Source organism: Sciurus vulgaris (genome assembly GCF_902686455.1).
Source record: "Sciurus vulgaris genome assembly, chromosome: 12".
NCBI classification, from domain to species: Eukaryota; Metazoa; Chordata; class Mammalia; order Rodentia; family Sciuridae; genus Sciurus; species Sciurus vulgaris.
The window spans coordinates 47,990,836-48,003,209 of record NC_136473.1 but is presented as its reverse complement, the minus strand read 5'-3'; the positions used below and the strand labels follow the sequence as shown (position 1 = coordinate 48,003,209).

General features: G+C 35.5%; 1 protein-coding gene across 4 annotated transcripts in view; it reads left to right on the top strand.

Moving 5' to 3' along the window:
- Positions 1-12,374, top strand: part of OPTN (optineurin) — a 41,112-nt gene that overhangs the window by 14,692 nt on the left and 14,046 nt on the right. For all 4 annotated transcript variants that reach the window (XM_079106931.1, XM_079106932.1, XM_079106930.1 and 1 more), the window contains exons 5-7: positions 284-357; positions 2,279-2,413; positions 11,256-11,358. In XM_079106931.1, the coding sequence (XP_078963057.1) occupies positions 284-357; positions 2,279-2,413; positions 11,256-11,358 (312 nt within the window). The remainder of the gene's footprint in view (positions 1-283; positions 358-2,278; positions 2,414-11,255; positions 11,359-12,374) is intronic.

Below are 12,374 nucleotides of genomic sequence, written 5' to 3'. Positions count from 1 at the left end.
GAGATAAGCTTTCCTGTTTATGGAGTCAGGCTGAGTGTGTTCAATGAGAGGAGTCTGACCTTTATGCCTTAGCCTAGATATTTATAATCCTGACAGGGTGTGCAGGCTGAGGGAATAGTAAATTTCCATTCCACTTGAGTGACCTAATTTAATCATTGCACATTCATGTTGGGTAGTTTCCTGGGTTGTATCATCAAAATTCTTGATCCTTTGACTTTTTTTTTTTTTTTTGACAATTTGTCTTATATATTGTGTTAAATTTCTTTCCTTTTTACCTTTACAGGAAGGAGAAGCAGATGGAACATTAAAGGAAATCAAGAATAGTCTTGGGCCCACAAGAACAGACTCCATTGACAGGTATGTGATGAAAGGCTAGACCTGTCAAGCAGATAGATGGGGCAGTCTTGTCCCTTTGAGTCTGTCACTGGAGGTCAAACATGATGGGCTGGAGAAGTAACTTCTTATTGATTTATACTAGGACCTCATTAATATTCAGTTTGAATGCTATTGAAGGTTGCAACCCACTGTGGCAGAGAATAAAAACAGTGTTGGTGCATTTTTAAGAAGACTAATGCTGACCACTCTGTTATAGGTGTTTCATCTCCATCAGGTGAGAAGTGAAAACAGTCCTGCCTTCCATCAAAAGAAGATATTGCTTCTCAGTCAAAAACCCATGTTTGCTAATTTGTTTACCAGTGCTGTCTGATACAGACCAGCCTGCCCAGCTTCCATAAATTAGATGTGTGCACTTTCTCTTCCCTGTTCATTCCCAGTTACAAGCCAGAGTGACCAGTACTGCTGATATTCTGTAACAATTATTGTTAGTGCTAACAATCACTGGGAGTTTCTTGAAAGTGCCCAGGTATCATATCTGTGAAGTCTCAAGTTTATCTGAACCAAGTAGATACTAGGAAAGAGACATCTTAAATGACGAAAGGGTGAGACAGTTGAGGATGGCCTTGAACTTGCAATCCTCCTGCCTCAGCTTCCCAAGTAGCTGGGATTACAGCCACTGTGTCCAGCACTACATAGCCTTTTTTTTTTTATTTTTTATTTTTTATTTTTTATTTTTTGGTGGTACTGGAAATTGAACTAAGGGTTTCACAGATGCTAGGCAAGCATTCTACCACTGAGCTACATCCCCAGACTGCCTCATAAACTTTTAAAACCGTTTTTTCTATAATTTGATGAATGTGCATAGAGAATGACTTATTAAAGGTGAAAAAAATGTTTCCAATCATGTTTCCAAGACCTTGTATCAGGGAGAAAATAATAGACAATATTATTTCTATCAAACAATATTATTTCTATATCAAACAAGGCCATTGGCATAAGTGAATGTTATTCCCCTTTTTTGGTTAAAAATTCTTAAACTTTTCCCCAGATTGCTGTTTTTAATATCAAAAGACTTTCCTGGAAGTATAGGGAAGGAAGAAAATTGTTCGACAATTTCAAACCACTTCCTTTTCATTTATACCACATACAAAGATAACTTCTTCTTTTAAGCCACACTGCTATTTTTAAAAAATAACTGCCCTGTGTTATTTGTGAGTATCAGAAGGAGTCTGAGATTGATTTCTGGTGTAAAGTTTGAGATTTGGAGTCCTAGTAATGGAATTTAATACTGATTCTTTACTAGATTTGTGGGTTCCTATAGTTTACTGAAATAGTGACTGCCAATAGCATCATCATAGTCCTTGAATGTTTTGTTATTAGAATGGTAGCCATGGTTTTGTCATTAAAATGTCTCTTTATTCAAACATATTTTAAAATCAAGAAAAATATTTCACAACAATGGCTATATTTCTCTGCTTTAATTATTTGAAACAAAAAGCAAAAAAATGTTTTCTTTTCTTGACTTGCAAAGGTGACTTTCTCAAGTTGGAGACAGGCCAGTGTAATTTGTTTGGCTGAGTCTTCTTTGAGACTAAATTTCTGGAAAACTTCACCTCCAACCAGGGCTCCTGAACTATTTCCATGAGTTTTATGGTCTTGTGTACACAATGACAATTCAGAGGCAGTGAGTTACACTTTAAAGCTAGTTTTTCTGGAGTCTGTCAGTCCTTATACCTTCCTCCAGAAAGTATGGAGGAGCTTAGCACTAAGGATCACAGGAACCACATGTGCTTGGTCAGTAGAGGAGAATTAATAGGAGAATGTTTTGGAAAGCAGTTGTTTAAGCTGGTCTGTTATTTTGGCTACTCTAAATGTTGGTTTTCATTTTCTGATAAAAACCTTTTTAACCTTTATACTGAATGTGGTGGTGGTATCAATATAGGAGCAAATCTACCAAAGGTGCCAAGAATTCTTTGGAATTTGAAGAATTAACTGTGAGCCAGCTCCTGCTTTGCCTAAGGGAAGGAAACCAGAAAGTGGAGAGACTTGAAATTGCGCTCAAAGAAGCCAAAGAAAGGTATGACCTTGTTTTTTTTAAACAGCTTTATCAAAATATAATTAAGACACCACATAATTCTTCCATTTAAGTTTTACATTTCAATGCTTTTAGAATGTTGTGCAATATTCTGTATTAGGGTTGTGCAATCATTGCCACAATATAATTTTAGAACATTTTTTCCCTCTTATAAGAAATCCAAATCCCATTAGCACTTACTACCCACACCTCCCAGTAATCTGCTTTCTGTCTCTACATTTGCTAATTCTGGACATTTCATATAAATGGAAATAAATAATATGTGATCTTTTATGACTAACTTCTTTGACTTATCATAGTGATTTTTTTTTTTTCCTAGTACTGGGTATATGCTAGGCAAATGCTCTACCAATGTACTACATTCTAGCCCCCAATTTTTTTTTTTTTTTTTTTTTTTTTGGCAAAAGAGTCTTGCTAAGTTGCCCAGACAGGATGATCCTCTTGCCTCAGCCCTTCAGTAGCTGGGATTACAGGTGTGCAATATCATGGCCAGTTAGCATAGTATTTTTGAGTTTCATATGCAATGTAGCATATATCAATGCTTAATTCTCTACTGCTGCTTGTTTTAGTTAGCTTTTTCACTGCTAAGAATAAAAGACCTGACAAGAATGATTTTACAGTAGGAAAGGTTTATTTAGGAGCTCATGGTTTCAGAGGTCTCAGTCTATAGAAGACCAGCTGCATTCCTCAGGGCTCCATATGAGGCAGAACATCATGGCATAAGAGTGTGGTGGAAGAGGCTCATATGACGATCAGAAAGCAGGGAGAGAGATGCCACTTTCCAGGTACAAAATATATACCCCAAAGCCACGCCCCCAGTGCCCACCTCCTCCAGCTGTAGTCTACCCACCTTCAGTTACACTCAGTTAATCCCCCATCATGGGATTAATTCACTGATTGGGTTAAGACCCTCATAACCCAATCATGTCTCCTCTTAACCTTCTCATATTATCTCACACATGAGCTTTTGAGGGACAGCTCACATCCAAACCATAACACTACTGAATAATATTCCCTATTGGATATGTAGCAATTTTCCATTTATCACTTGATGAACATTTGCCAATTATGAATGCTTCTGTGAACATACGGATATAAATGTTTGCTTGGACATATGTTTTCAGTTCTCTGTGGTGTGCACCTAGGGAGTGGAATTACTAGGTTCCATGATCTGTTTAATATCTGAGGAACTACCAAGTCATTTTCCAAAGAGACTATATCATTTTGAATTATCACCAGCAGTATATGTGTATTTCACTTTCTTCACATCCATACCAACACTTTTATTGTGTACCATTTTTATTTTATCCATCTTAGTAAATGTGAATTTGCATCTCATTGTAGTTTTGATTTCTATTTTTCCCCAGTAAGCATCTTTTCATGTTTAATTTTCTTTGGAGAAATAGCTATTCAAATTCTCCATTCATCTTAAAAAATTGAATGGTCTTTTATTGTTCAGTTGTGAGTTCATTTTATATTCTGGATACTAATTATTTATTAAATATATGATTTGCAAATATCTATCTCATTCTGTAGGTTGGGTATTTTTCTTCCTTCCTTCCTTCCTTCCTTCCTTCCTTCCTTCCTTTCTTTCTTTCACCTTACTGAGCTACTGAGGATTGAACCTAGCTCATAGTAGGCAAATCTTCTACCACTATACCACATTCCAACCCTTCACTTTCTCAATATTATTTGCAGTGGAAGAAAAAAAAACTTTATATTGATGTGATTTCTCTCTTTTAATTTTGTCACCTTGCTTTTAGTGTAGTATCTCAGAAATCATTGTCTAACCCAGTATCACAAAGATTTACTCTGTGTTCTCAAGATTTTTATTGTTTAGCTCTTATATTTAAATCTGTGGTCCATTCTGAGTTCATTATTGTGTATGGAATGATATAGAAGGATAATGTCATTATATTCTTGGTTCTATTATATTCTTGGTTCTGTTTTATTGATCTGTATGTTTGTCCTCATGCCAGCACATAGTCTTGATTATGATAGCTACATTTGTAGTAAGTTTTGGAATCAGGAATAAGAATTTTCTACCTTAGCTCTTTTTAAAGACTGTTTTGGCTATTCTGTGTCACTTGCTGTTCCATTTGAGTTTTGAGATCACCTTGATAATTTCTGGGGGAAATAAGTCAATTGGGATTTTTTTTAGGGTTTGCATTGCATCTGTAGATCAGTTTGGGCAGTATTATCATTTAACAATATCCTGATTTATGAACATGGGATGTCTTTCCATGTATTTGTGTCTTCCTGAATTTCTTCCAATAATGTTTTGTACTTTTAATAGTTTGGGAACTTAGGGTTTTGGGTTATTTTGTTTGTTTGGGGGGAGTTGTTTGTTTTTGCAGTGCTGGTGATTGAATTGAGGGCCTTGTATATGCCAGGCAAGTCCTGTTTTATACTTTTCAACACATCTTGTATTTTTTTTCTTTTTTTTTTGCAAAATTTATTCCCAAATATTTTAGTCTTTTTTGATCTTATTGTAAATGGAATAGTTTTCTTACTGTTTGGGTTTCTCATTGGCCTTATATAGAAATATGACAAGTTTTTGTATGTTGATCTTATGTCCTATAACTTTACTGAAGTCATTTATTAAGTGCAAATTTTGGGGGGAATCCTGAGGATTTTTTATTACAGAATCAGACTGTATCATTAGCCAGTAGATATATTTTTGCTTCTTCCTTTTCAATCTGAATACTTTTGTTTCTTTTTCTTGCCTGACTGCCTTGGCTAGAACTTTCAATGTGGAATGAACTACAAGTGAGGTGGGTAGGCGTCCTTGTCTTGGTCCTAACCTTAAGGAAAAAGCTTTTTCTCTCTTTCTCTCTCTGTATATTTACATATTTTTTTCTTTTTTTGGTGTAAAAGGTGGTACTAGGGTTTGAACTCAGGGCCTGGTGCATGCTCAGCAAGTACTCTACCACTGAGCTACACCTCAACTCTAAGCTTTCAGTCTTTTACCATTAAATATGATGTTAGCTGTGGGTATTTCATAGTTAGTTCCTATTTCTAGTTTGTTGTGATTTTTGTCATGAACGGGGTTTGGACTTCTTTCAAATGCTTTTTATATGTATATGGAGTTGATCATATGGTTTTAGAAAAATCTAGTATAATATAAATATAGTATATCACATTAATTGATTTTCAGGTCATTAGACCAACCTTGCATTCCAACTTGATCATGATATATAATCCTTTTTATATGTTGCTGGGTTCAGTTTGCTAGTATTTTGTTGAGGACTTTTATTTTTATATATAAGGGATAATAATTCATAGTTTTCTTGAGATATCTTTGTCTAGTTTGGGACGTGGTTAATACCGACTTCATAGAATGAATCAGGAAATAGTACCTCTTCTTCTGGACACATATACCTTTTTAAATGAATCTTTTTATATGGATATAGCTATAATACTGTTGTAAACAAAATAATTTAAATTTGTTTCAGGATTACATTTACATATTATATGAGTTTTTAAGTCAGTGAGGTTCTGTTTATAGACATACTTTTTAGAATACGAAGTATATAGTATAAGATATAGTTATATATAGTTTTAGGGCTCTTGTGACTGGAACATTTAATTGTAAATATTCTATGGCATAATTAATTCTCTCAGACATTAGACATTGCTTTTTGTTTTGTTTTGTCTTGTCTTTATGGTACTGGGGATTGAACCCAGGGGCACTTTAGCACTGAGCTCAATCCCCAGCCCTTTTTTTTTATTTTTTATTCTGAGATGGTCTGGCTAAGTTGCCCTGACTGGCCTTGAAATTTTGATTCCTCTTTCTCAGCCTCCTGAGTTTCTGGGATTATAGGCATACATCACCATGCCTGGCTTATTCTTATACTGCAGCACTTTAAGAAATATTTTCCAGAGCTGGGGATGTACCACAGTGGTAGAGTACTTAACTAGCATGTTGAGAGGCCCAGGGTTCAATCCTCTATTGGAAAAAAAGAAAGTATTTTGCAGTTGAAACAGTTTAAATTTTTTAGATGTAGGAAGATCTATTCTTAAATATTATAAGTTTTTTTTCAGAATGAAAAAATAACCTGGAAGCCATGTCAGCATTTTTCCAGTGTCTTATTGGTGGTCAACTCTTTTCAAAGGTAAAAAGGACATAGAGGCATTTAGGTTTTCACCCCACACAGTACTGCTGTTTCTCAGAAAAGTTCAGAGGTAATGTCTAGGAGACTACTTCCATGTGTTCTAATGAGTAAATAAGGTCATCCTTTCTTTTCAGTAAATCCCAAAACATAGTAATTATGTACAGATAAAAGCATTCTTTTTAATTATTGTAGCTGAGTTTTAAAGGAAGGTGTTGTTCTATGAATGAAACCTTTAACAACTGTGAGTAATCAGTGTGTTTGTATTTTAAAGGTATGTTTTTATCTTCCAGATTCTATGTACCATTCCAAAAAGACAAGTTTAACCAGTAATTCCTCCTTAAATCAACATGATTGGCCTTATTAATGGAAATATAAACTTAGGAATTTGCTAATTATAAATCTTTTTATGAAATACATATTACCTTTTTCAAAAAAGTCATAGCTTTCTACCCGATGCCCAGAGGTGTTTATTTCTTCAGGTTGTATGTAGGTAATGAGTCAGGCCTGCCTTTGAGATGAAGTCCTCATCCCTCACTATGAGCACCCCGTAAAGGTGCTTTCTCAATAGCTTTCGATTTCTGCTTTGTAACCAGCTTTCGTTCAATATTTAACAACTGACAGATAAGTCCGTAACTAGTTGCTGAGACTAATGTTCTCTATGGGGACATAGGATGATTTCCTCCTAGATGAGGCAGGTCTGAAATCAATGAATAAAATCACTGACTCATGAACAACCTGGCTTGAGTTACACACATTATAAACAGATGATAAAAACACATGCAAGATATAACATGTCCTTTTCTGAAATAAGTCAATTTTCAAGCATTTTCATTAATCACAGGCAGTAGGTATTCTAAGTGTAGTTGCTCTAAAAGTTACTCTGAAAAATTTTAGGTGATATATGGGGAAAGTGAACAGTAGATTTGTCTATAATTTTGCCAGGATTAATATTTCATGTAATCTGTATGTTTCTAAAAACACTAATAGCCAGTAAGGAGCAGTAAATTGTGTAGGAAATGTAACCCTGGAAAATCAAGAGGTGGCAGCTCAAGGTAAAATTGCCCTAGAAAAGTAAGATAAGTTGTAATTCAATTCTAGGTTAAAACCTGTGTCTGTGTGAGTGGTGGTGTAAAGTGGTGGTGTACCCTCTTGCCCTCCACCAACTGGTGCTTACCCCATTTATTGAGTTTAGTCAGAGACAGTGCTTGTACACCTATTAGGTTTGGCAAACTTTAACAGATACCAATGTTGTTCATTTTTCTTTTTATTATCACTAGGTTCTTATTTAAAAATCAGTTTTACATTCATATAATAAATTAATTGTTCTACAAACTTTAATGGAGAAACAGTTCTTTGACCAACCCCCACTCCAGCTACTTTTTCCTTCTTCTCAATACTTTGAACATATTTAGTTGGTTCTTTTGATATTTACCTCCATATATCAGGCTTAAACTGTTCTTTAAATTAGATCTTATACATAATCTATTACTCTTCCACTATGTGTGTTGAAGGTTCAACTCATCATCAACACCACACATATATGCTTTTGGATCCGTCCATTTTGACCTTTCCCTGCTTCTAAAATTGGTTATATTGAAATTAGTTAGATGATTATTCAGCTTTGGTATTATTAGGCATGCACGCGTGTGTGCGCGCACACACGCACACATGCTTCACAGGTGAGCTGTATTCTATGCCATGACCTCTTTTCCTTTTCACAAAACTTTTTTTAACCTCTGTGTATAATTATCTTTTTAAAAATTTGCTTCTGGGCTAGGGTTGTGGCTCAGTGGTAGAGTGCTAGCCGCACATGTGTGAGACACTGGGTTCAATTCTCAGCACTGCATATAAATAAGTGAATAAAATAAAGGTACAACAACCAAAAAATAAAAAAATAAAAAAATAATTTGCTTCTGAATGTAGTAGTACAAGCCTATAATGCCATCTACTTGGAGACTGAGGTAGGAGAATTACAAGTTCAAGGCCAGCTTTAGCAACTTAATGAGACTTATCTCAAATTAAAATTTTAAAAAAGGGCTGAGGAAGGAGCTCAGTGGTAGAGCACTTGCCTGGCCTGCACAAGGCTGCAGGTTCAATCGCAAGCACTGCTTTTTTTTTTTTTTTCTTTTTGGCTTAAGTCTTAGTCCATTTTCTGCTGCTATGACAGAATGCTACAGTTGTTTAAATCATAAACCATGTAAGTTATATGGCTCCTGGTTCTGAGACTGGGAAGTTCAAGATAGAAGTGCTACTTCTGTTGAAGTTCTTCTTACTATGTCATAACATGGAAGAAGGTCTAGCAAGCATACACAATAGAAAAATAGAGCTACAGTCATTGTTTTATTAGGTACCTGCTCCTGAGCTTAATGCAGCTTTAATCCATGCATGAGGGCAGTACTGGTACAATGCCAATGGCAATTAATGAACGTAAGTTTCCGTTTCAGAGGAGATATTCAATCCCTAGCACTAAATTTCCCCATGTACTCTCTTCCTGTGAGGAAATCTCTTAATTACTTTAGAAAACATTGGTAGCATAGTAGTGTGCTTTTCTTGCAGAATCTTCTCCAAGAGCCTCACTTGCTCACTTCCAGGTCCTGCTGTGTTGTGGTCATTTCAAAATCTCCCTTTGGCATCATCCTGTGGAATTCCTTCAGCTCTTTAGTGTTGGAGCTCATTTCCTTAATCCAGAGCCTTTCTTACTCTTTTATTAAATAGCGTACACTACATCACCACACTGAGAATATGAGGAGTATATTTTCTGAGGTCTACTTATCTAAAAAATCTCTCTACCTTTATACTTAAAAGATAGTTGGTTTAGATACAGAATTCTAGATTGGACATTATTTTCTTTCCAGTTTTTGAAAGCATCACCTCATACTGTAGCTTCTGGTTTTACTGTTGAGAAATCTATTGCTACTCTGAGTCTTAACCTTTTTGTATAAAACCTTTTTTGTTTTTCCTCCTCTCTGAAGGTTCTTTGCTTTGTCTCAAGTATTCTGAAATTTCACATGTGCTCTGGGTGTGAGCCTGTTTTTTAACCTTGCACTCTTTCATTTTGTAAACTCATGACCTTAACCACTGAGTGATACCCCTGGCCTTTTAATTTTATTTTTTTTATTTTGAGACTGGGTCTTGCTAAGTTGCTGAGGTCACTACATTTCTGAGGCTGGCCTACAACTTGTAATCCTCCTGCCTCAGCCTCCTGAGTCACTGGGATTACAGGTGTGTACCAACACTCCTGGCTGACCTTCAATTCTTGAAAAATAATCTTGAATTAAGGATTATTTCCTAGCCTCAATTTTCTTTTTCCTTTATTTGCCTGGACCGGTTTTCTGATTTTCTTAACCTTTGTTCATCTTTGTGATCTCTTTCTCATTTTCCTTTTTCATTTTTCAGTTTTCATCTTGTGTGTTGGGGGTACACATGGATGGGGTACACATGCATAGTGTACACACTTGCTTGCTTTTAATGTTCCTTTTTTTCAATGGCTGCAATATATTTCCTTATGTCTCTGGGAATAGTGCCCCCACCTCCCGTTGGCATATTTTACTTTCAATAGAAAAAAAATTTTTTTTTTTTTTTTAAGGTAATCATGTCTGGTAATCTTGGCTGTTTGACGAGACTTTAGAGTAAGAGTTAGAAGCTACTTGAAGCTTTGTTGAACATCTGGAGGGAGATAAGCTGGGAGTTTCCCTGGGGAAACCCAAAATCTGAAACTTAAAATCTTTCCCCTTGTCCTGGTCAGATTCTCCAGAGAAGATGCTTCCAACCTCCTGCCTGAAGGGCATTTTTCTAGATGCCAGGGTTCTTGAGATGAGTAGATAAAGCAGTTGAGGCCCTCAGCTATATCTATGTAAATCTCCTCCCCTTTTAAATAGAAGGCCCAATCTTTCTACACCTCTGAGTCCAGAACCCTTTATTTTATATCTTCTAACACTTCTTAAACAGGTTCTACCTTTATCAAATCTAGAGGTACCCACTGCCCACCACCTTTTGGAGTTTTCACAGTGTAAATCATAGTTCTTATTGGTGCTCCTACTGTTGGCTTAGGGTCATCTTCCTAGAATGCTGAGCCTGTCTCCACTCAGTCTTGTGCTTTCTAAATTTTGTTATTTCCTTTCACTTTCTTTTTGTTCCGATAGTCACATAGGTTTTTGAAAGTCATTTTCATAGCATTTGGGGTAGGAGAAGGATTATATGCATATACTCAACCTCCCATCTTTAACCAGTCTCCATTTTTTTTCACTTGTACTGGGATGGCTGTGATTATGATTCAGTAAAAATGGTGCTATATTTGTTCAGAGACTTGTAAACTTAGATGGGCCCTAAAAGGCAAAGTCTTTCCTTAGTTTCTTATAAATGGGACAAACACATGCATGGAAGACACACGCACATCCACATGTATATACACACAACCAGAAATTTAAAAAAAAAATATTTTTGGATGGTATAGTCACATGAAAATAGGCAGTATTCAGAATGAGTTATTCCTGGGTTTCACCTCTACATATATTCATATCTTAAATCACATCAGTTCTAGCCCTGAGGATGAAAAACAGAACCAATGCTAACACAGTGAATGTAGAGATTTTGAAAAACCTTGATTCTTTACTCAGATTTTGAAGTGTTCTTTGGAGTGCTTCTATAATTGATATTCCTCCTGAAGTCAGAGAGAAAGTAACTTTTTTTAACACTCTGTAATTTTTCAGAATTTCAGATTTTGAAAAGAAAGCAAATGATCATTGTGAAGTTGATACCCAGACAGAGGGGAACACAGAAAAAGAGCATGAAGAGGAGAAAGGCACAGAGCCTGTGGGTACTGAGATTCCAAGACTGCTGACGCACCCAATGCAAAGAGTAGTACAGTAGCTGTGATGTGTATTTGCTTTAAAAAAAAAATACAGAAATAATATTAATGCTAATTTTTTATTTCTCTGCTATTTCCTTGTCCTGGGTTTGAGCTTCACTCAGTGTTAATTATAGTGAGATATATTCTGATCAGTATTCTACAAAACCACTCCTAAATCTCTTCTTGACTGTCTCCTAAATTCATGTGAGCAAGCCCACTACATGAAAAAGGAACTTCATCTACTTTGTAAGGAGATTATTTGAGGATATAACTCGGAAAATTGTAAAATACAAAGATCTTGATTGTATGCCTCTAATGATAGGAACAAAGTAGTTGGAATGAGAAAGGTCCATGTATGTATATTCAGTGTTGTATATAACTTAGAGATCTGTCTTGTAGTGTGCAAGTCTTAAATTTAGAAAGAGTAAATGAAACTATGAACTTATGATAGCCATAGTAGTCCATGTGATAGGTACTTATATAAAATAGCCATGTTAACTAATTGAATTATTCAACAAAATTTATATATCAAATGCCTACTATTTGCCATGTAGGGGACTGAGTCTTCTACTTTCAAGAGAATGGAGAACATTTAGAAAACAGATAAAGAGACCATGGGTGTGTATGAGCACTCTGTTGACAACAACTAATTCAACAATCAGTAATAGAGAAGTATCAAGACTTCCATGACATTGTAAAACTCATTTACAAATCACTGGACTACCAGGGAAAAGGCTGATAATGACAATGTGCAAACTAGAAACACAAATTAGTAAGAAACTCTGAAGATGAATTGATAGCCAAATAAATAGGAATGTGCTTTGACACTTTATAATCTGTGATCACTGAGCCATAAGTAAGGTTACGTTTTAGTAGTTAAAAGTCATTCAGAACAGCATCCAAATTGATTAATGCTATATTAGGGAGCAGAATTATAGCCAAAACATTTCTTTTCATGCAAGATATTTGGGGTAGTAAT